A 24,765-nucleotide genomic window follows, 5' to 3' on the forward strand; every position below is an offset into this window, starting at 1 on the left:
AGATCACAACACTCCTGGTATTAATAGGGATAGGGCACTGTAAGAGATGACTGTAGTAGATTGAATAAAGATCTGATGTTTCTGCTCTCCTCACACCAAACAAAAACAACACACAAGCAGAGAAGCCCTTCTTACAAAGCTGAGCTAGTGAGTTAAGTAGGAGGAAAAGTAAACATACTGGTGCCAGTGTGGCTACTTAAAAAATACACTTACCAACAATCAATTACATATATTTGAACTGTGTACAGTTCCAGCCAGGACCACCTTTCTAAAATGCACAGTGATTGGCAAATTCAACATGCACTAGCATTTCAGGTGCCTGCTAACAAAAATAATAAACAAACAAGTTCTAGTCACGTGAGTGCTGATCATTACATTACTTTTTTTGTCAAGCTTCCAACTGTTTCCATTTCACATCCCCCCAACCATATTGGTAACATCAATAGATAAGAGCACAGCCAGCCAATAGGAATACATACATACATATTCATTCCTAAGTGACCTTTACTGACCTGGGAAGTGTGAACACTTTGTTTCATTTTCTGTTGGTGTTCGTTAGTTTCCAGTTCCATTTCCCATCCCCCCAACCATCACCTCAGTGGTAACCTTGGTAACATCAATAGATAAGAGGGCAGCCAGCCAATAGGAACACATATTCATTCCTAACTGACCTTCAGTGACCTGGAAAGTGTTTATTTGTATCATTTTCAGTTAGTGCGCACTAAATCGAGTTAGTGCGCACTAACGGGGAGTTAGTGCGCACTAACTCGAGTTAGTGTGCACTAACACGATTTAACGATTTTTAACGATAAATCGTTAGAATTTCTATTGTATCGTGTTCTATAACGATTTAAGACGATATAAACATTATCGGACGATAATTTTAATCGTTGAAAAATCCGATCGTTTTCGCCTCATCACTTTTTTAAGTAAAAAAAAAAAAAAAGTTGCGTTTTACATTTAAGTTCAAAACGAATGCACACCCCTAGTAGTAACTGCTGCACCAGCAAGTTTCTACCATGCTTATTTGTTTCCCTAGACTGTAAAAGTTCAGGCTCTCATTGGTTGCTGTCTGAATCCCATTCCCCTTTTCCCCTGCCATTGAAGCAGAGAGCAATGATGGAGTTGCATTAACAGTATGCAGGCTTATTGGTTAAGGATAGTAACTTCCACATCAGCCAGTTACCCCCATGAACTCTTTTCTTCATTTCTGTCTTCTAGTTTTTAGGGATCCACAGTGTTTATCCCATGCCTCTTTGAATTCTGTCACTGTTTTCATCTTCATCATTTCCTCCAGAAGGGCATTCCAGTCATCCACCACCCTCTGCATGAAGAAATATTGCCTGAAGTTGATTCTGAGACATCCTCCCTGAAGTTTCATTTTGTAACCCCTAGTTCTACTGATGTCTTTCCAACAGAAAAGGTTTGATGATTATGCATCATTAAATATTTCAGGTATCTGAAGGTCTGTATCATACCTCCCCTACACCTCCTCTCTTCCAGGGTATACATATTCAGATCCTTCAGCCTCTTCTCATAGGTCTTCTGATACAGACCCCGCATCATTTTGGTTGCTCTTCTCTGGACCGACTCTATTCTGTCTTTATCCCCCTTCAGATATGGACATCAGAACTGAACACAGTACTCCAAATGAATCCTTAACAAGGACCTGTACTAGGGCATTATCACCTCTTTTTTCTTATTGGTTATTCCTCTCTCTATACATCCAGCTCTTTTGGATTACCACACCCTAGGGATGTGCAGAGGGACGCCATACTTTGCATTCGTGATTCAGATTCGTTGGGGAGCAGATACGTTGCATTCGGCCGTATGGCGCCCCGATGCGTTAATACGGCGATTTCTATTCGTGTCCCAGCTAAAATTAAAATGAACTACAACCCCCCACCCTCCTGACCCCCCCCCCCCCCCCAAGACTTACCAAAACTCCCTGGTGGTCCAGCGGGGAGTCCGGGAGCCATCCAATGCACTCTCACACCCTCGGTGTCGGTTTCATTATGGCACCGATAGCCTCTGTCACAGGGGCTACCAGTGCCATTGGTCAGCCCCTGTCACATGGTCATCGGCGCCATCTTGTGCTCCTACCATGTGACAGGGGCTGACCAATGGCACCGGTAGCCCCTGTGACATAGTATGGGCAAAGGCTATCGGCGCCATTTTGATTAATGGCATCGGACGGCCGGAGTGCAGGAGGTTGCTCCGGGACCCCCGTTGGACCCCCAGGGACCTTTGGCCAGCTTGGGGGGCCTCCTGACCCCCACAAGACTTGCCAAAGTCCAGCGGGGGTTCGGGGAGCGAACTCCTGCATGCCGGCTGTCCGATGCCAGTACTCAAAATGGCGCCGATCGCCTTTGCCCTCACTATATCACAGGTACCGACGGTCGGCCCCTGTGACATAGTGAGGGCAAAGGCGATTGGCTGCCAGTATTCAAATGGCACCGATCGCCTTTGCCCTCACTATGTCACAGGGGCCGACCGTCGGTACCTGTGACATAGTGAGGGCAAAGGCGATCGGCGCCATTTTGAGTATTGGCGTCGGACGGACGGCGTGCAGGAGGTCGCTTCCGGACCCCCACTGGACTTTTGGCAAGTCTTGTGGGGGTCAGGAGGCCCCCCAAGCTGGCCAAAAGTCCCTGGGGGTCCAACGGGGGTCCCGGAGTGACCTCCTGCACTCCGGGCTTCCGATGCCAGTACTCAAAATGGCGCCGATAGCCTTTGCCCATATTATGTCACAGGGGCTACCGGTCCCATTGGTCAGACCCTGTCACATGGTAGGAGCACAAGATGGTGCCGATGAACATGTGACAGGGGCTGACCAATGGCACCGGTAGCCCTGTGACAAAGGCTATCAGCGCCATGATGAAACCGGCACCGAGGGTGTGAGTGCAGGGGATGGTTCCCGGACCCCCCGCTGGACCACCAGGGAGTTTTGGTAAGTCTTGAGGGGGGTTCAGGAGGGTGGGGGGTTTGTTTAAATTTTTATTTAGGTGGCTGTATAATTCAGCGAAGATTTGTGTATTCGTGGGGAATCGCGATACGTTTCGCTTCCCCACGAATACTACGAATAGTGCAATATACGTTGCGGATCGCCAATACGGCGAAAATGAATGCACACCCCTACCACACCCCAGATGCATGACTCTACACTTCTTGGCTTTGAATCTCATGACTCCCATTGGCATTGAAACTGAATGAATCTACACAGGATGTCTTCTCAATATGCCATCTTGGCTCCTAGCTCTTCTAATCCAATTTTATCGTTATGTGCATATTTCAGCATTGAAATAAAACTGGATTACATATTTTTTTTTAGTGTTTTTTTATGCATATTGGGGTAGATTTTAAAACATTACACGCGCACGTCCATGTGCACGCACTACCCAGTGCACACACATGGCACGTAATTTTATAACATATGCGCTGGCGAGTGCATGTTGTAAAATTTCAGGTTGGCACGTGCAAGGGGGGGGGGGGGGGGTAGTCTAATGCAAGTACGTGCGTGACGCATTGGGACCTTCCCCAGTTCCCTCCCAATCCACCACTTCCTGATATTTAAAGGGACCATGGTGGGAAAGTCCCACTGGGCCCTAGAGATGAAATCACCTGCACAGTCCTATGCCAGAAACATGTCCAACTACTTCTTAAGTAGAGCATGTTGCTTAGCAGCGTTCCAGTCCTCATTCCAGCTTTGTCTTCAGTCCTTGTTTCAGTCTTGTCTTCAGTCTTCATTCCAGTGTCTGCCATGCTGCCTGCTTGTTATTGTCCTTGCCTCCTCGCCCTACCTATCTGTCCCTCTTCTCCTCCCTTATAATGATATCTGGTTTTTACCTCGGCTTGGATCTCAGATAGGCCTGCCTCTGACCATTGCCTGGACCGCGAATATTCCTGATCGCTGCCTACCTCTGACCACTGTCTGAAAAGAAATCTTTTGTTTTTGAATTCAGACAAGACAGAGACTTTGCAAATTGACAATAGAATGGAGAAACTGTTGATTACAGTTGATAGACATACTGTTTCACCTATTGAGAAGGTAAGATCATTAGGAGTCAAATTGGACTCATTTTGGTCTATGGAGAGCCATAGGGGTAGATTTTCAGAGCCCTGCTCGCCTAAATCCGCCCAAAACCGGGCGAATTTAGGCGAGCAGGGCCCTGCGCGCCGGTAAGCCTATTTTACATAGGCCTACAGGCGCGCGCAGACCCCGGGACTCGCGTACGTCCCGGGGTTTTCGGAGGGGGGCGTGTCGGGGGCGTGTCGGGGGGCGGGCCCGGTCGTCGCGGCGTTTCGGGGGCGTGTCGGCAGCGTTTTGGGGGCGGGTATGGGGCGTGGCCGCGCCCTCCGTACCCGCCCCCAGGTCGCGGCCCGGCGCGCAGCAGGCCCGCTGGCGCGCGGGGATTTACGTCTCCCTCCGGGAGGCGTAAATCCCCCGATAAGGTAAGGGGGGGGTGTAGATAGGGCCGGGTGGGTGGGTTAGGTAGGGGAAGGGAGGGTAAGGTGAGGGGAGGGCAAAGGAAAGTTCCCTCCGAGGCCGCTCCGATTTCGGAGCGGCCTTGGAGGGAACGGGGGGAGGCAGCGCGGCTCGGCACGCGCAGGCTATACAAAATCGATAGCCTTGCGCGTGCCGATCCAGGATTTTAGTGGATACGCGCGGCTCCGCGCGTATCTACTAAAATCCAGCGTACTTTTGCTTGAGTCTGATGCGCAAGCAAAAGTAGGCTGATCGCGCTTCTTTTAAAATCTACCCCATATTGTTCTGTTCTATGTACGGATTATGGTCGATTGTGTTTGGTAAGACAATTAAAAACATGTTTAACCTTTACCGATTTGAAATCTGAGGTATATGCATTTATTAATGCTGTTAGATTATTGCAATGCAATTTATTGGGGTCTTCCGGGATGTCTGATCATAAAGTTGCAAATAGTACAGAACATGGCAGTAAGGATAGTAATGGGTCGTTCCAGATGTGAGTCAGCTTCCCCCTTACTATTGAAATTTACACAATGTCCCAGTGAGACTTAGATGTAAGTTTAAGTTGTTGGCACTTGCTTTTAAGACATGGACACGGCCCTCCTTATATGTTCCCTTGACTCTGCTGAAGATCATCAACCAGAGCTTCACGTTCACAGTATAGTCATCAGCTTCAGGTTCCATTGCCAAAAATTTATTGGCACATGAAGTTACAAAAAAGATCTTTTTCTATGACTATACCTACGCTGTGGAATGAACTCCCAGTGTATTTGAGGGGGGAAACTGATTTATTATGGTTTCTTTGTAATTTGAAGACCTGGTTGATGATCTCAGACATATGAATGAATTTATTTAGACCAGGAACAAAATGGCTTATGACTGTTTAATTTCATATTTTATTATTATAATTATAATTAATTTACTGTTTTATTTGTCTTTTATTGTAATGTATTAATTTGATGTTCATTACTAAGAAAGATCTTATTGTAAGATCTATATAGTGATTCATACATTTTATAAATAAATACATATTCCTGACTACTGCCTGCCTACAACCCTAGCTACTCTGTACCTTCTCTTCTGCCATCAGCAGAGACTACACCTAAGTCTTGCTGGCCCCAGCATCCAAAGGCTCAACCCGAGGGGAACATAGGCTGATATAAGTAAAGGTCCCGACTGGTCTCTGCTTTGCCTGGGTCTGCCTGCTGACAGTGGGGACCTGCAGGGCTCTTCCCTGCAGGTAGAGCCAATCATGCCTCAGTCCTATCATCAACAGATACAACAAGTTGCTGAAGCCATGGACTCTGCGGATTTGACATTGCTGTAGGCCATCCCCATTATAGCCCACAAGCTGCAAGACCTGGCCACTGTGATGGATGGATTGCCATTTTCTGATGAATCTAGAATTGTTATTACTGATACTTTAACTATTTTCTGCAGGCCTTGAAACCATGCCTCTTCCCTGCTTCCCCCCATTTCAAAACATCAAAAGGGTCAGGCATATTCTCTCACCCCCAACTCAGCAATCTACAATGGAGACTTATTCCCCCCCCCCCCCCACCTGTACTATATGGCCCATCTCGTGAAACGTTTGGGGACCCCTGCCCTCAACTGCCGATTTAGTCTAAAACATGTTGATTTTGCTGTTTCTAATATATCATTTCCTGTTGATCATGGAGTTTTGAAATGCTAAGATCCTTGTATCAGAATCATCCTGAATCTTGGGGGCAGTTTTGGGCATAGCCATGATATCTGTTATTTCCTTGAGAATAACTTTGTAACCATGGTAAATCAAACCAATTCAATAGGGAGTTAGAACAAGGTCACAGACTATTTGCTTTTCTTTATCTTGAAACTTTGCTGAATTGGAGCCCCAGAGACTAATAAAAAAAAAGTTTGCATGTTTGCATAGTATTTCTCAGATGTGCAGTGATGCCCAACAAGAATGTATGAACATACTCTATTAAAACCATGGCATGATTTTCAAAATCACAGACTGGCACTGTTGCCATTTTTACCTTTTCAGTAGAATCCAAATAAAAAAGATGTTATATTTTGACCTTTTCTTACTACATTTATTTTCAGGAAAAGTTCAAGAGGAGATTGAAACAGTGATGGGATCCTCACAGCCTAAAACTGAGTATCGGAAAATAATGCCTTATACTGATGCAGTCATCCATGAAATTCAAAGATATGCTAATATTTTGCCTCTGAGCGTGCATAGGGAAACAACTTCAGAGATTAAATTTAAAGGCTATTTAATTCCAAAAGTAAGTTGAGTATTTCATTTGCTTTCCCTAAAACCTATAGTAACAGTTAATCAGTATCCTGGGTGCGCTGGTACCTGTCATTTCAAATGTCATTTCAAATGATGTTTGAAATGACAGGTACCAGGAAGTGGATGGCTCTCCTACAGACCCCGCTGCCTGGAGCTCCTGGCGCCAGCAAGCCCCAGCAGCCGGCAACTGGAGGCATGGAGCACAACCCAAACCAACCCAATCTACAGAAAAAAAATCCTTCTCGCACTTAGCCGCCCAGTCCCAAACCAAACCAACCCAATCCAAGCCCCAGCAGAGAGAGACGAAATTTCACAGTCCCAAACTTTCCCCCAGCCCCCGCTCACCTGCCCTGGCTTTGGCCACGCAAGCCCCCAGCAGCAGCAGTAGAAGGGCATCGAGAGAGAGCGGCGAGAGAGAGCGGCTTTAGCAGCCCCGCCGGCTAAAGTGAATACGTGCACGCCTGTACGTCCAATATGGATGCTCAAGGCAGCGAAGGCACATGCGCACACGCCGTGACTGACTGGACGTAGGAGGTCATGGCGTGTGCGCATGCACCTTTGCTGCCTTGAGCGCCCATATTGTACCTACAGGCGTGGACGTATTCATCTTTGCCGGTGGGGCTGCTGAAGCTGCTCTCTCTCGCTGCCCTTCTACTTCTACTGCTGCTGCTGGGGGCTTGTGTGGCCGCGGCCAGGGCAGGTGAGCGGGGGCTGGGGGAAAGTTTGGGACTGTGAAATTTCGTCTCTCTCTGCTTGGGCTTGGATTGGATTGGATTGGTTTGGTTTGGGACTGGGCGGCTAAGTGCGAGAAGCATTTTTTTTCTGTGGATTGGGTTGGTTTGGGACTGGGCGGCTAAGTGCGAGAAGCATTTTTTTTCTGTGGATTGGGTTGGTTTGGGACTGGGCGGCTAAGTGCGAGAAGCATTTTTTTTTCTGTGGATTGGGTTGGTTTGGGACTGGGCGGCTTTTGGTGGTAGAATCAGATAATTACATTCTTGTGAATACAGACAGTGCAATGGAATGTATGGGATCATGCTGAGCCTTAAATACCAAGGTTAAAGCTTTAAATTGAATATGCTGAGCAACCAGTGAACCACATTAACGCAAAGAGTCAGGGTAGGTTAAAGACGCGGCAAGATAGCAGGTTAAAAAGGCAATAGTCGGGGCACACTTTACTGAATGGGAGGGAATAGCTAATCGGATCGTTTACATACATATACATGCCACGGGCGGAAAGGGATACACGTCGAGTTAAAGAAGCAGTAAGGATCGGTAAAAACAGATAGTGAATCGCGGGTTAGACTTACGCGGCGAAATTGTGAGTACACAGCGGGTTAGAAACGGGGTAACTGCGGCCGCGCTTTACTGTATCGGCCTGTTAGGTAAAACTTACCCAGATAAAGTAGAGGCATTTTGGAGAAATCCCAGGGTGGGGCAAAGTTAGCCGGATAGCTTAGCCATATTGCCGTGATAGGGCTGTCCCAAAGTTAGCTGGACAAACTTACCAGGCTAACTTTGGATTTAACAGAATATATTCAGCAGTGTGGTTTTGCTACTGAATATCCACAATAGATATTCATGTGAAAGATTTAATGCGCTATTTAAATAGTATGCAAATATATCTCTTGCATATTCATTAGGGATATCCTAAAAACAGGCCTGTTTGTGGCTCCCAGAGTTGGCCAGTTCTGTATCAGGACCTTGCAAGACATAGTACCTTAGTGCTTAGTAAGTTGTTAAGGGTAGTAACTGCAGTTCCGGACAGGTCACCTCCATGTCATCTGTTAAGTTTAGTAACTACTGCTCCTTGCAAGTTGCCCCCATGTGTTTTGTTAAGGATGATAACTGCCCCTCTGTGCAGGTTACCCTATGGAATCTATCAATCTTTGCAATTCTGCCAGGTATTTGTGACTTGGCTTGACCACTGTTGGAACAGGATACTGGGCTTACTGAACCTTTAGTCTGACCCAGTATGACGAATCTTATGTTCTGCTAACTGCTCTTCCATGCAGGTTACTCCATTTAGAAATTTTACACCTAAAGTTAACTTGGATTACCCTGTTTCTTAATTTCTATCCTTTAGGCAGTTTTGAATAGAGATGTGAATCGTGTCCTCGATCGTCTTAACGATCGTTTTCAGCTGGGAGGGGGAGGGAATCGTATTGTTGCCGTTTGGGTGTGTAAACTATCGTGAAAAATCGTTAAAATCGTGAGCCGGCACACTAAACCCCCCTAAAACCCACCCCGACCCTTTAAATTAAATCCCCCACCCTCCCGAACCCCCCCCAAATGCTTTAAATTACCTGGGGATCCGGCGGCGGTCCGGAACGGCCCCCTCAATAGAATCGTGTTGTCTTCAGCCGACGCCATTTTTCAAAATGGCCGCCGCAAAATGGCGGCGGCCATAGACAAAAACGATTCAACGGAGGAGGTCGTTCCGGACCCCCGCTGGACTTTTGGCAAGTCTTGTGGGGGTCAGGAGGCCCCCCCAAGCTGGCCAAAAGTTTCCTGGGAGTCCAGCGGGGTTCCGGGAGCGATTTCTCGCCGCGAATCGTTTTCGTACGGAAAATGGCGCCGGCAGGAGATCGACTGCAGGAGGTCGTTCAGCGGGGGTTCCGGACCGCCGCTGAATGACCTGCAGTCAATCTGCCGGCGCCATTTTCCGTACGAAAACGATTCGCGGCGAGAAATCGCTCCCGGAACCCCGCTGGACTCCCAGGAAACTTTTGGCCAGCTTGGGGGGGCCTCCTGACCCCCACAAGACTTGCCAAAAGTCCAGCGGGGGTCCAGAACGACCTCCTCCGTCGAATCGTTTTTGTCTATGGCCGCCGCCATTTTGCGGCAGCCATTTTGAAAAATGGCGCCGGCTGAAGACAACACGATTCTATTGAGGGGGCCGTTCCGGACCGCCGCCGTTCTGGACCACCGCCGGATCCCCAGGTAATTTAAAGCATTGGGGGGGGGTTCGGGAGGGTGGGGGATTTAATTTAAAGGGTCGGGGGTGGGTTTTAGGGGGTTTTAGTGTGCCGTTTTCCTGCCCTCCCCCTTCCCCCGATTTACGATTTTTTAACGATAAATCGGGGGAATTGGTATTGTATCGTGGCCCTAACGATTTTTTGACGATTTAAAATATATCGGACGATATTTTAAATCGTCAAAAAACGATTCACATCCCTAGTTTTGAATGCCATACCATTCTTGTCTCACAACCTCTTCCAAGAGGGCATTCCCTATCATTTTTGTCAAGAAATATTTTCTGATTTGTTCTGATTCTACCCTCAACTCCTCTACACACATTCAAAACACTGCTAAAACCTGCCTATTCCTTCACCAAAATTTTTCCCTTCCTTTCTGAACTCACTACCAAAGCCTTTATCCACTCTCTTATCAGCTCCCACTTTGATTACTGCAGCCTGCTGCCCATGGGTCTCCCTCTGAACCATTTTTCTCCATTACAAAAAATTCAACAGTACAAATTATCTCCTTTCATCAATGCTTTGACCATGCAACTCAAATCACTATTATCCATTTAAGTTTAGACCTGCAGGTCTAACTTAGGCCTGGATATATCAAAATGCGGTAAATATTAGGGATGTGAATCGTTTTTTGACGATTTAAAACAATCGTCAGATATATTTTAAATCGTCAAAAATCGTTAGAGCCGCAATACAATAACAATTCCCTTGATTTATCGTCAAAAAATCGTAAATCGGGGGAGGGCGGGAAAACCGGCACACCAAAACAACCCTAAAACCCACCCCGACCCTTTAAAACAAATCCCCCACCCTCCCGAACCCCCCCAAAATGTTTTAAATTACATGGGGTCCAGTGGGGGGGTCCCGGCGCGATCTCCCGTGATCTTCCGCTCTAGGGCCACGGCTGCGTTAATAGAAATGGCGCCGGTGGCCCTTTGCCCTTACCATATGACAGGGCAAAGGTAGCGCCGGCGCCATTTTGGTTCCTGTCACCCGACGTCACGAGTGCAGGAGATCGCTCCCGGACCCCCGCTGGACCCCCAGGGACTTTTGACCAGCTTGGGGGGGCCTCCTGACCCACACAAGACTTGCCAAAAGTCCAGCGGGGGTCCGGGAGCGACTTTTGCCCTCACTATGTCATACGGGTCGTATAACATAGTGAGGGCAAGGGTAGCGCCGGCGCCATTTTGAATATTGGCAATACAGCGCGAGTGCAGGAAGTCGCTCCCGGACCCCCGCTGGACTTTTGGCAAGTCTTGTGGGGGTCAGGAGGCCCCCCCAAGCTGGCCAAAAGTCCCTGGGGGTCCAGTGGGGGTCCGGGAGCGATCTCCTGCACTCGTGACGTCGGGTGACAGGAACCAAAATGGCACCGGCGCTTCCTTTGCCCTGTCATATGGTAAGGGCAAAGGACCACCGGCGCCATTTCTATTAACGCAGCCGTGGCCCGAGAGCGGAAGATCACGGGAGATCGCGCCGGGACCCCCCCACTGGACCCCAGGTAATTTAAAACATTTTGGGGGGGTTCGGGAGGGTGGGGGATTTGTTTTAAAGGGTCGGGTTGGGTTTTAGGGTTGTTTTGGTGTGCCGGTTTTTCCGCCCTCCCCCGATTTACGATTTTTTACTATTTAAAAAAAACCCCAAAAAACATGACGATCAGATTTCCCTCACCCCCCAGCCAAAATCGATCGTTAAGACGATCGATCACACGATTCACATCCCTAGTAAATATTGCATGCGATGGGAAAAGGGGTGTGTTTTATGGTAATAGGGAGTTTATTGCAATTATACCTAAGTTAGGGTAATCACTTTTTCATAAGTGCTAGAATGTGGTGAGTGAGAGAGAGAGAGAGAGAGAGACTAGCCATAATGCCCTCACACTAGATAGGTATTTATATCTCTATGGGAGGCCCACCTAGTAACTCGAGGTGAGGTTTAGGTATTAGTGTAGGGGTTAGGGGCTAGGGATGTGAATCGTTTTTCTGACGATTGAAAATATCGTACGATATTTTCAAACTCGTCAGAAATCGGGGGCTTCCCGAAACCGATAGGAAAACCCCACAAAATTGTTCATGGGGTTCGCTTATCATTTTGGGGGAGGGCAGGAAAAATGGCACACAAAAACAACCCCTAAACCCACCCGACCCTTTAAAACTTCCTTTAGCTACTGTCACCCTCCCAACCCCTCCCAAAACTTTTTTAAAGTAACTGGTGGTCCAGTGGGGGTCCCGGGAGCGATCTCCCGCTCTCGGGTCATCGGCTGCCACTAATCAAAATGGCGCCGATGGCCCTTTGCCCTTACCATGTGACAGGGGCTATCGGTGCCATTGGCCGGCCCCTGTCACATGGTTGGAGCAATGGATGGCCTGCGCCATTTTTAAAGATGGTGCTGGCCGTCTGTTGCTCCTACCATGTAACAGGGACCGGCCAATGGCACCGATAGCCCCTGTCACATGGTAAGGGCAAAGGGCCATCGGCGCTATTTTGTTTACTGGCAGCCGATGGCCCGAGAGCGGGAGATCGCTCCCGGGACCCCCGCTGGACCACCAGGTACTTTAAGAAAGTTTTGGAGGGGTTGGGAGGGTGGGGGATGCTAAAGAACTAGATTTAAAGGGTCGGAGTGGGTTTGGGGGTTGTTTTTGGGTGCCCTTTCTTCCCACCCCCCCAAAAAATGATAAGAGAACCCCACGAAAATTTCGTGGGGTTTTCCTATCGGTTTCGGGGACCCCCCGATATCTGATGAGTTTGAAAATATTGTACGATATTTTCAATCGTCAGTAAAATGATTCACATCCCTAAAGGGTAGTAATCACCAGGTAGTAGCCACCATTCCAGCATGCCACCCCTATGGCATGCTGGAATGGTGGCTTTATTCCCATCCTCTAGCCTTTATGGATCCACAGAGTTTATCCCATGCCCCTTTGAAATCCTTCACAGTTTTAGTCTTCACCACTTCCTCCGGAAGGGCACAGATCAACGTATGATATATTTAAAACTGTGTGGTCCTCTAGCAGAGTCAACTGATTTACTGGCAAGAGACCAGACATCGGTGTTTAAGCTGATTGCCTGCTTCATGGGTCACTGCTGTGAAAAGTCATTGTATCGGACATAATGTCTCTGTGGATAGAGGACACATTATGATGATAGAATATCACAGTTAAAATAAAAATAATTGATTCAAACTGACTGTGGTTTGATGAGGGCTGTTGCACAGTTCAATATATTTAAAGCACTCATATTATGATGCTTATGTAACTCTGTTTGGGTGCAATATGTCATCTATAGGAGTTCTGGTATAAATATATTATTTGAAATCAGGTCATTTAACTAATTGATACTCCATTTTTAGAATTAAATTCAAATCTTAAACTGCAAATGATTGATTCAAGCTCTCTAACTGCTTCCTTGACTGCAATTAAATACACACAGTAATAGTTCAACTCTCCAACAAATTTCTTTACTGGATTTAAGCACACTTTCTCAGGAAGTCCTACTTACCGACCAGCAAATGCAGCTTCTGCTGTCAACACTCCTACAGAATTGAGGTTTACTCAGTTCTGATTTTCCTATCTATATCTGTGCTTCTTAAGCAATTATTTCTAAGGCAATTTTAAACAAAATACCTCAAAACAATCTCCAAGTGATTTGATCTTCTCAGCTAATCTCCTCTCTTGTTTCTAACAATACTTACCATTAGCACCTTTTCAGATCAAACACCAGACACTATTTGGCCAAGAATTAGTTCTTACATCTCTTAGATCAAGCAAGTGACCTTTGCAAACTGTCTTATTTCCCAGAGCATGCAATTATAAAGGCAATCTTAAATTCTAACCTTAAACTATATGGCAAAGGACTAATTGAATTATCTGGAAGCCAGAAGATAATGGATTTATCAAAGTGCCAGACAAAGCCAGAAGAAATCTCTGGAGAAGGCCTGATATAGATTCCTTATGGCATCAATGGAGAAGGGGCTAGGGAGGGGCAGGGGGAGGGGGGGAGGGTGTTTCATGTTTGGAGACTGACTTCCCCTTTGCTGGGCCTGTGCTAAGGTAAAAACACCCTAATGCAACAAGACATTCCAGTTCCAATTCACCTTACATCTGCGGGGTGGTGGAATTGTGGAATAGAGAAGACCTCTTCATTGACATTCAATTACTCAAGTCTTTCAGACTGAGGCTCAGACTTGGAAGATGTTAGGCTGCTAAAAGTTTATGGCTCACTGGGATCAGGCCTTTCCATAGTTGGTTTGCCTAGGAATGTAATCTAAAATGGATGCTGTAATCCAGTGAATTATAAGAGAATTTGAAAAGAACATTGAAAAAAGAATCAAACTGGCATGAAGCTATTGCAGGTAAATGGGTAAAAGCTCATGCAGTACACCCAGAGGATTCAAACTGACAGCTGGTGTGGTCAGATCAGGATGATGAATATTATGTCATATGGAACCAATCCTGACATTCAAAGCATTGAATAAAAACCTAAAGAAGGAATGGATGGAAAAAACTGAAGCATTTGGCTGGTTGCAGGATGGATCCACAACTAACTGCTCTTACCTCCAGCCCTGATAGGCAGGTGAGATACTCCGGCATTGAGGTAGGCTCCCCAGATAAAAGCGTGGCAGGCCACCACGCCAGAACAAGCCCTAAGAGACAGTTTGAGGAACGCTGCCACCAGCTGCCCTGGGAATCCTTAGATGCATGCCTGCACTGAACTTGCTGCCATTTAATGAGACCACAGGGGGAAATTCCCTGTGGCTCCCTCTGTTGATGTCTGGAGCAGCTCCCTATTTAAGGCTTCCTCTGCTGCCCCTCAGATGCCTTGGTAATAGGTCATTTCCATTGGAGTAGCAGTTTGCCTCTGCATTCTTGGTTCCTGACCTGATCCTTGCCTCCCTGTTTCTGGTTCCACTGAGTGTTGTCTTGAGTTCCTGTTCCTGCAAGTCTGGTCTTCTCATGAGTTCTTGTTTTCATGATCTGCCTTCCCTCATCTGTCTTCAGCATCTTGCTTGTCCTTTTGTTCCTCTCCTCCTCGCCCTTCAGATTGGACTCCTAGCTGACTTTGGTTTGTACTTTGATGCTGCTTGACCTCCACCTGCTTTTCAACCACTGCCTGCTCTTTGACTTGCTTGAACTCTGCCTTCCCAGACCTCTGCCCAGACCACAACACTGCATGAACTCCACCTACCTCTGACCACAGCCTACACCAGTCTCTGCTGCCTGCCGCCTGCCCTGACCTCTGCTCGTACTGACTCCGCTTCTTTCTTGCTGGCCTGTAACTTCCTACATGACAGATCTACATCATCACAGAGGCCCGCACCTAAGTCCAACCAGCCCCAGCACCTGAGGGTTCAACCTAAGGGGAATGAGGGCTGGTATTGGTGAAGCTCCTGTTGGGAATCTGCTCTAAGCAGCTCTGCCTGCTGACAGTGGGGACCTACAGGACTCCTCCCTCTGGGTTGCACCAACTCCACCTTGGCCCAAGGGTCCATTTTCACAACAGATCGCTGAGGCCATGGACCCGGCGGACCTTTGGAGCCTACAGGCCATTCTTGGCCTGGTGCAGAAGATCCAGCAGCAGCAGCAATTTCTTGAGCTCCTGGCAGGCTCCATGGAATGACTCAGTGCCCACCTGGATGCAACAGCAGCCTCGGCTGCTGCATTCGCCATTGTGCCTCCGTCCATACCAGGTGTGCCCTTGATACATCTACCAGTTTCTCCCTGGTACACTGGAGATCTGAAGCAGTGCTGTGGTTTCTTGAAACAATGCTTCATGCACTTCTCTCTCCAGTCGGCATTGTTTCCCAGTGATTCAGTCAAGACCACCTTCATGCTCTCACTTCTGGATGGGAAAGCCTTGACCTGTTCCTCTCCCTTGTAGGAGCATGGGCATTCCCTTCTGCAAGATCTGCAACAATTTGTCAAGGCCTTCAAACTCATGTTCGATGAATCCGGCAGGCTGGCCACTGTAGGTTTGGACCTTCTACACCTTCATCAGTGCAATTGGCCCTTAATGGACTATGCCATTGAGTTTCAGACCATGGCCACAGCATTGAACTGAAGAGAGGATAGCCTCCGTAGTATCTTCTTGGAGGGACTGTCATCTTGGGTGAAGGATAAGCTAGTCACCCATGAACTTCCTGAAACTCTGAATGCTCTCATTGATCTGGCTGGGAGAATCAACCCACACCTCAACAACAGTCCTGGGAACTTTGTCATCTATGCAGACAAGTTTTGCTGGCTCCTTCATTTTCACTCCCTCTCTGGAACATGGACATCTGGAACAGCAGGTAACATCAGGACTGGAACACGGATACTGGATCAAGAAACAGACCTTGGGACTGGAACAGCAAGCGGACATCAGGACTGGAACAGAAGGCAGACATCTGGACTGGAACAGAAGGCGGACATCTGGACAAGACGAGGAGCTCCAACAAGTAACAGGAAACACAGGATCTTGCAGAAGTGCTGGACCACGGACGACTCCTGGAGCGAAGGATCTCAGGAGTGACCAACTCCTTGCGAAGGCAAAGTTAGGCTGGACGCTGAGCCCTTTTGTAGGGCTGATGAGGACAATGCCCAGGGAGGGGTCAGCAGGGGGCCACACCTGGCTGGCCCTAGAAGAGGAGGAGAGAGGCCCGTGCCCGCGCCCTAGGAAGCTGGAGAGCTGGAAAGAAGAGAAAGCTGGAAGCTGGTGGCGTCCTCAGCCATGTGGAGAGCACAAGGAAGCCAGGCAGGTGGCGGAGCAGCCCTGCCCTGAAGCTGGAGAGGTGGCAGGCTGCTGGAGCGGCTCCCAGCCGCGAAGACTGAAGCAGGAAGGCAGGAAGAGAAGAAGGGCTGGCTGCGGGAATGGCTCCATGCTGTGAAGACAGCCCCAGGAAGAGAGGTAAGACTGCAGGCAGAGTAGAGAGCTGTAGCAGGCTGCAGGCACCGGCAGGCACTGGCAGGGACGGCTTCCCTGCCGAGCGAGGACCCGGGCTGAAGCAGGCACCGGCAGGGACGGTCTCCCTGCCGGCTGAAGACCCCGGCAGTGAAGCAGGACATCGGGGGAGAGCTGGAGCAACAGCAGCAGTCCCAGCCGCATGGAGGAGCTCCCAGCAGCATGGAAACAGCTGCGGGGACGGCCCCAGCTGATTCAGGGGAAGCAGCAGCGTCAGCGGCCCGACTGGCAGCGAAGGTAAGAGCCTGCCCGTGCTCCTTGCGGGCAGGATCGCAACACTATGTGCATCACTTTGTACTTTTCCTCACTAAATTTCATTCACCATTTAGATGCACAGTTCCCCAGTCTTGGAAATTTAATCTGAGGTACCTCACTATCATCTTCTGCTTGTATTTTAACAATTTTGAATATTTTCATGTCATCTTCAAATATCATCACTTCACTCATTGTTTCCTTTTCCAGATTATTAATAAATAAGTTAAGGTTGGGACTGGAGGAGCCAAGATGGCCGCCGCCAGCAGACGCTGAACCGAGTTGCTCCGCACAGCGCTTACAATTTTCTTGTTTAAAACTTTCCGAAGAGGTTTAATTTTCCAAATATGCCTCATAAGCACAAAGGAAGGGTAAGAGTTTATCCCTCAAGCCTACCCAGTCCTGCGGGGCAACGTTACATCACCGAGTTTGCGTCGGTATCTCCGGTGGTGGGGAATCCAAGCGCCGCTGTGGTGGAACCGGGGGAAGTGGTACTATCACCAGGCGAGATCACCTTGAGCCCACCAGCACCCCGAGGTCTGCTGAGTAGCTCTCCCCTCCGATCGAGCAGTGGAATTGTAACCCCGGAAGCAACACCAGCTGCGGGTGAACAACGAGAGGGATCTACTCCTCCATACGGAGCAGGACTTCCCCTCCCCCATTTGTTGGAGGTATGTGAAAGACCCGAGGTTAACTCGGGCAGTGAGGAATCTCAAAGAATATCAAGAGAGGCTCCACTGGGGGAATTGGGAGGAAACATTCTAAGTCCCTTGGAGTTTGAGAAGCCAGCAGTTATAACACTGGAAGCCATTTGGGAATTAATGGCTACCATGGCTCGGACTCTGAACACTCAATCTCAATTGCTTGGCAAATTTGAATCAAAAGTTGAATCTGTTAAAAAAGAACATACTTTGCTGATCCAAAACCATACAAATTGCATTCAAGATTTAACTACTAAAGTAAATCAGACACAATCCCAAAATGCTTCAATTATGAAGGATTGTATAACATCTCAAAGGAGACTGGAGTCTGTTGAAAATTATGTACGTTGTTCTAATGCAAGATTGGTTAATTTTCCCAAAGTAATGGGTGAGCCTGTTTTGGTGACTTTCAAGCGTTTTGCCATGGAATCACTCAAGATTGAAGCTGCAAAAGTTCCGACTGTAAAAAAACTCTTCTTTTTAAGGAGTAGTTTACAAAGTTCCGTTGGAGGAGAAAGAGAGACTTCCAATAATTTGACACAATATTTGGAGAATTCGGAATTGGAAATCACGGAAAGGGCCACATTATTTGTTCAATTTTACACTGAAACAGAGAAAAACTTTTTGATGAAAGCATTTTTTCAAAATATTAATGAGGTTTTCATGGGAGGGGTGGTGAGGGTATATCCTGACCTATCACGCCCCACCCAACAACGAAGGAGATCATTTTTAGCTATGCGCCCGGAGGTTTTGGCCAAAGGGGCTAGCTTTGCTCTCCGTTTTCCCTGCAGGTGCATTGTAAAATTTGCTGGAAATATATACGTGTTCTTTATGCCAGACCAATTGAGAAAGTTTTTGGATGGAAGGGCCTAAGTTAAAATGCTCGGAGTCAATATATAGAGAGATACTAAGTTAAGTGAAAATTATTTCAATGATGTACTTCTCTTTTTTTTTTCCTTTGGATCTCCTCCCCCCCTCTTTTTACCTATGAAAAACAAAGAAATCATTGTTGATATACCCATTGAATATGAATGTATATGCTAATGGTAATTATATTATTTCATGATATAATAATTTCTGTAATTTCAGTCAAGGTTTATTCTTGTAATTTTATTGAAAAAATTCATAAATAAAGAATATATTAAAAAAAAAAAAAAAGTTAAACACTGTTCCCAGAACATGTCCCTGGAGCATTCCACTATTTACCTTTCTCCATTGAAAAAACTGACCATTTAATCTACTCTTTTTTTCAGTAAAATTTTAGCCTGTTACCATTCCACATCATACCTACCTTTGCTATTTATACAGCAGATACTTGATTTGCCAAAAGCTAAATGTCATAACGGGAGCTATTTGGGCAAAATCAAATTTATAATTTCTGGGAAAATAAATATGCCATGCTGAAGAGCGAACTACCATAGACAAGTCATAAATGAACTCATCAGCATTAATGCTCCTGAATACAAATACAGAATTATTCACTTCCTGAAGCTGTCAGAGTCAAATACATAAGATTCTCTTAGATAGGAATAACTCTGGCAGCAGTGTAATCCCACTCATTTCTATGGCATTTTTTAAATTTAAGTATTCCTTCACATTTTTTATAACACAGTGGATTTTTTTCCATCAAATTTCATGTATTGCTAATGTCAGAAGAGCAATTCTACATATTTAAAAAGGGGGTAATGATGATTAAGTATATTGTAATGAAGCTGATAATGGACTGCAGAATCTTCCTAAAAATCTGCCTAATGGGTTTTATTTCACAAGACTCTGAGATCTTCTGACATTACATCTGATCAATTTCATTTGCTGACAGTAAATAATCTGATTTGCCACCCTAAAAACTTAAAATGCTCAACGCCTTTATTACATCTCTAGCTCTCAAAAGAGGTATAGTTTCATTTGAAATCAGTTCTTTATTTTTGACCCGTCAAGTTAAAGAGTTATAAAATCTGGTGTTGGAGGTACAATTCTAGGAGGACTCAAAGGTTTATTATTTATATGCTATAGATCTTAACAATGATATGTACAAGAAAAATAATATTAATTGTATTATTGTCATTATTAAGGATACTTTCACATCATTAAAAGATTTTTAAATATTTAAACAGCAGTTTTAATACAGTTTCCTTTATACATGTATATCTTTTAAATGTTATCAGTGAAAATATAGACTATTAATCCTACCTTGGTTTATAAAGAACCCACATTTCTCTTTACAAGGAAGGTGTATCATGGATTACCAGTGGTCTGCTATGTTTTGTTTTCAGAGCTTTTTGTGACTATTCTGTTGCACAGTCTATCTAGCCTGAAGACTAGAAACAAATCCCCAAAATTCAGGAAAATAATTATATTTTATGTACTGTATTTTCAGGGAACGTACATCATTCCTGTGCTAGAATCTGTACTGTATGACAAGTCTCAATTTGAGAAACCAACAGAATTCAATCCTCAGCATTTTCTTAATTCAGAGGGCTCGTTTATAAAGAAAGAAGCCTTCATGCCTTTTGGAGCAGGTAACATGATTAATTTTCTTTTGCAATAAGTACTATGAATTTAATTTAATAATAGATTTGTTATTCTTTCATCTCAGTTTCACATCTCTCCAGTAATCCTTGATAAAAGGAAATCATTCTAATCTTGAATTCACAAAAAATAAAAGTTTGTGTGCACATGTAGGAGGATGGGTGGAGGTGGCTGGTTGGCTGAGGATATGTGCCTGTGTCAATGAAATAAAAACCTGGTTATTCAAAAAAGCCTACTATTAATGAACTGAGTCCTCTTCTGTTCATACTAGTTTATTTCCACAGACACTCATATATTGATTTTTATTCTCTTAATACAAAGTTATACATGGTATTGTATTCTTTCAGTTATTATATTATATTGTAAAGCGCTATGCTGAATTAATGTTTGAATTTAAACCAAGGTGATGTTACCTACGTGCCCCGGTATATAAAAATCTGTAAATAAATAAATAAATACATAAATAAATAAATAAATAAATAAGACTGCCATCTAAACAGATGTCACTAAAGATGATTCATTCAGCAATCACATTGGGGTTGAAGTGCTTGATATATGTGCCTTTATTCCTTTTAAGCATCATTCAGTGATCTTAGTGACCATCTAATCTAATTAGACTTCATAGCCCATAATACTTATTTTATAGTTATAATATTTTATGAGTGTATTACTTTACTGCCATAGAATAATTTGGTACAGACTGTCCCTGAGGCCAACACCATTTTAAAGAGTAAACAGGGGGAGCAAGACCAACTCGGTATCAGTCCTCCTCTTTCTGTAGAGAAGGGATAACTGGGGGGGGGGGGGGGGGGTACAAGAAGGCCTCAACCCTGGCTTATTTGAAGGTGCAGAGGCCCAGGGAGGTCCCAGCTTGGCTTGGCTTAGCTGAGCTCAGTCTTGACCTATTTGTTGGTAAGGGGGTAGAGAGGAAGAGCAGAGGGACCTAGAGAGATGTCAGTTGGGGCCCAGTCATGCCAAACAGTTGTGGGGGGGTTCTGAAGAGGCCTCATTTTTTGTAGATTTTTTTGGGGAGGGTTAGTAATGAATCAGAAGTATCCAAAAATGTTTGATTATTTTTGGATAAGCTGCATTCTCGTTCGTTCCAGTCAGTACAAACCAAAAATTAGCCTTTTTGTTACTAAAAATGCATTTGTTTTATAAAAATACCCATCCCTATTGTCCATTTCTTCTAGCAGTGTTTTAAATTATCTGGGTCAAAGCAGATAATGTAGCAAGTTCTCATGACTGAATTGATCACATTGGGGTAGATTTTAAAAAAGAGAGCGATCACGTACTTTTGTTCGCGCAGCAAGCGCAAACAAACGTACGCTGGATTTTATAAGATACGCGCATAGCTGTGCGTATCTTATAAAATCCTGGATCGGCGTGCGCAAGGCTGCCGATTTTGGGCAGCCTGCGCGCGCCGAGCCGCGCAGCCTGCCTCCGTTCCCTCCGAGGCCGCTCCGAAATCGGAGCGGCCTCGGAGGGAACATGCTTTTGCCCTCCCCTCACCTTCCCCTCCCTTCCCCTACCTAACCCACCCCCCCGGCCCTATCTAAACCCCCCCCTTACCTTTGTCCCTCGATTTACGCCTGCTAGAAGCAGACGTAAATCTACGTGCGCCAGCGGACTGCTGACACGCCGTCATCCGACCCGGGGGCTGGTCCGGAGGCCTCGACCATGCCCCTGGGCCAGTGCCACGCCCCGGTCCCGCCCCCGAAACGCCGCGTCATTCAGCCCCGCCCCCGACAAACCCCCGACACGCCCCCTTAAAAAAACCCCGGGGCTTACGTGTGTCCCGGGGCTCTGCGCGCCGGCGGCCTATGCAAAATAGGCGCGCCGGCGCGTGAGGGCCCTGCTCACGTAAATCCGGGCGGATTTATGCGAGCAGGGCATTTAAAATCCACCCGATTATGAAGCTCTGAATTAGAAATTTTAGCACACAAGTTTTTTTGATGGATGCTACAATGAAATTTAACTGATGGGTGGCTGATTTGATCTTCAAGTAACTTTACAAATAAGAACATGAAAACATTTGTAGGTACCATCTCATTTTCTGTGTGGTGATTATTGTGCTGTGGTCCTTCTAAGCTTCAGTTGAACTAAAAAGCTGAAAAGGGTGGACAAAGGACAATAAGATTACTCCTCAGACTGTTGCCTGGTGGGGATCCATTTAGCATTTTGCAATATATGTGGATCTTTATCCAATCCCAGAAGCAGATTATACAACCCTTCGAGGATTCTCATCCAGTCAGGAGTGAGTCTGTATCTAAGAAGTGTGACTATGTTCAAGCCCCAGAGAGAAGGAGCAGAGAGAGCTGCAGAGAGGATGGAGATGTGCAAAGCTGTTGTCCAAGCAGTTGGGAGTTGGAGAAAAGACATACAATTCTGTACCCTAAGAGAATGAAGTAACCTGACTGGATTGCAAACTTAGGCCCTGATTTACTAAGCTTTATTCCCATAGATACAAAATGGGGGAAAAAACAGCCTTGGTTAATGAGATCCTTAGATAAATTTATCCAGCTAACTATAGGACAGCTCTACTATATGACCAGAGTTAGCTGGATATGTTATCCGACTAACTGAACATCAGTTAGCTACATAACTTAGGCCTGGATTTTCTAAAATCTCAGGACTTTGTGAATCATGTGGTAATGGGGGGCGCGGGGGGGGCGAAGCTGGGGGTGGGCCTGCGAAAGCCGGCAGCGATTGCACTACTAATGAGTTATTGCTGCTGGCTTTCGCACTCAATAGCACCACTGTAAAAGGTGGTGCTATTGGGCACACTACTGGTGGCGATGAGGGATCTTACCTTTTCGCCATCAGTGAAGTTTCCATGGCGTCCACCCTGATGCCGCCCCTAACTCCTCCTCTTCCGGTCCCAACACCACCCCGACTCCGCCCCTATCTAGCTATCGCACGCAAAAAGGGATAGAAAATGACCCCCTTAGCCAGCTAATCTAACTCTTTCCTGAAACAAGCCTGGAATACTCGGAAGTTATCTGGATAAATGGTGACGGTCCGGGGGCGGGGCCGGGGGCATTCCCCAGTCCTCCGGCACTGCAGCCGTGCTGGAAGTTCGCGCGCCGGCAGCCTGCCAGTTCGTGCAGGTTACGCCTGCCTCAGGCAGGCGTAACTTTTGAAACAAAGGTAGGCAGGGGGATTTCATTAGGGCTGGGGGATGGGTTAGATAGGGGAAGGGAGGGGAAGGTTGGGGAGAGCGGTTGAAAAGTTCCCTCCAAGGCCGCTCCAATTTTGGAGCGGCCTTGGAGGGAACCGAGGGAGCCTGCATGGCTCGGCACGCGCAAGTTGCACAATTGTGCACCCCCTTGCGCGTGCCGACCCTGAATTTTATAACATGCGCGTGGGAGCGTGCTCATGTTATAAAATCAGGTGTAGATTTATTTGCGCCGGGTTGCGCGAACAAATCAGCGCCCGTGCGCAGGTTTTAAAATTTGCCCCTGTATTATTTTGAGATTTTAGCAATTGGAAAATGCCAACTTTGGGTATGTGCATTTCTTATAATCTTGTATTTTGCTTTTTAACTTTCCACTGTTCAGAGTCTAGTTTCTCAGGCTATTTCAGTTTTGTTTGCATGTTTCAATTTTTAAATTGTAGTCCCTTATTTCTGTTTTAAGGGTCAGTCTATGTTCTGCCCGTGTATGTCTGAGGTGCAGTATTTCTGCTAGCATGCAGTTTCTCTATAGGGATTTATAGCAGTCTGGCTTGTTCTTTTATCCCAGTAGGTGGTGTATTAATGTTTTAGGGCCTGGTGTAGTATTTGCATTGCTTCTTTTTCATAAGGTTGCTGTTATTTCAGTCCTAAGAGTCAGTGCTGTTTTATATGATATGGCAAGGTTCTAGGCACTTTTTTTTTTTTTTTGTAGGGGTTTGTGTTAGTTCACATTGGGGCTCATATTCAAAAGGGCACTATGACATTAAAGGTACCAAAAATGGGATGTGGGTGTTTTTAAATATAAATTGTACTTGTTGTATGGAATTATGTTTGTATAAACATTTTTTTAAATAGAATTTGAACATATTTTTATATATGGTTGGGCCATTCTTTTATATTTGATTGTACATATTCAAAAACCATTTAGATGGATAATGGGAAAGGTATCCATCTCAATGGCTTAGCCACATTTTTAAAATGCTAGCCGGATCACAAATTTTCCGGCTAGAATTTAGCTGGGTAAGTCAGGGGCGTTCCTGGGGCAGGAGGTAGGCATTCCAGGGAGCAGCTGGTGTTACTGGTTAAGTTATCCATTTATCTCCAGCTAACTCTAGACGTGCCATTGGCCAGGTCTAAAGTTAGCCGGATACCACCTATCCAACTAATAACTAGCCACTTAGCAGATAAAGGATACCCCAAAATGTTTAGCAGTGGAGAGAGTCTTTTTTATTTTTTTTGCTGAGGTGACTCCAGAATTTGAATATAGCTTTTTTTCATATTGGGTTGTAATGCAAACTGTCATAGTTTTGCTCTCTACCCGTTCTCATGATTATTGCTATTTTATTGTACTTACGGTGATCTCTGCCTTACTGGAAAGTGGATTCTAGAAAGAATACATTGATATTTGTTTTATGACATAATTGATTGGATCTGAT

At 46.0% G+C, this 24,765-nt stretch overlaps 1 protein-coding gene across 1 annotated transcript in view; it reads left to right on the forward strand.

Annotated features, from left to right (window-relative positions):
* Positions 1–24,765, forward strand: part of LOC115088123 (cytochrome P450 2K6-like) — a 108,674-nt gene that overhangs the window by 79,951 nt on the left and 3,958 nt on the right. Inside the window, exons 7-8 of the mRNA XM_029596096.1 lie at positions 6,572–6,756; positions 20,003–20,144. Coding sequence (XP_029451956.1) covers positions 6,572–6,756; positions 20,003–20,144 — 327 coding nt within the window. The remainder of the gene's footprint in view (positions 1–6,571; positions 6,757–20,002; positions 20,145–24,765) is intronic.

This window comes from Rhinatrema bivittatum, chromosome 3 (genome assembly GCF_901001135.1).
Source record: "Rhinatrema bivittatum chromosome 3, aRhiBiv1.1, whole genome shotgun sequence".
In the NCBI taxonomy this organism is placed as follows: Eukaryota; Metazoa; Chordata; class Amphibia; order Gymnophiona; family Rhinatrematidae; genus Rhinatrema; species Rhinatrema bivittatum.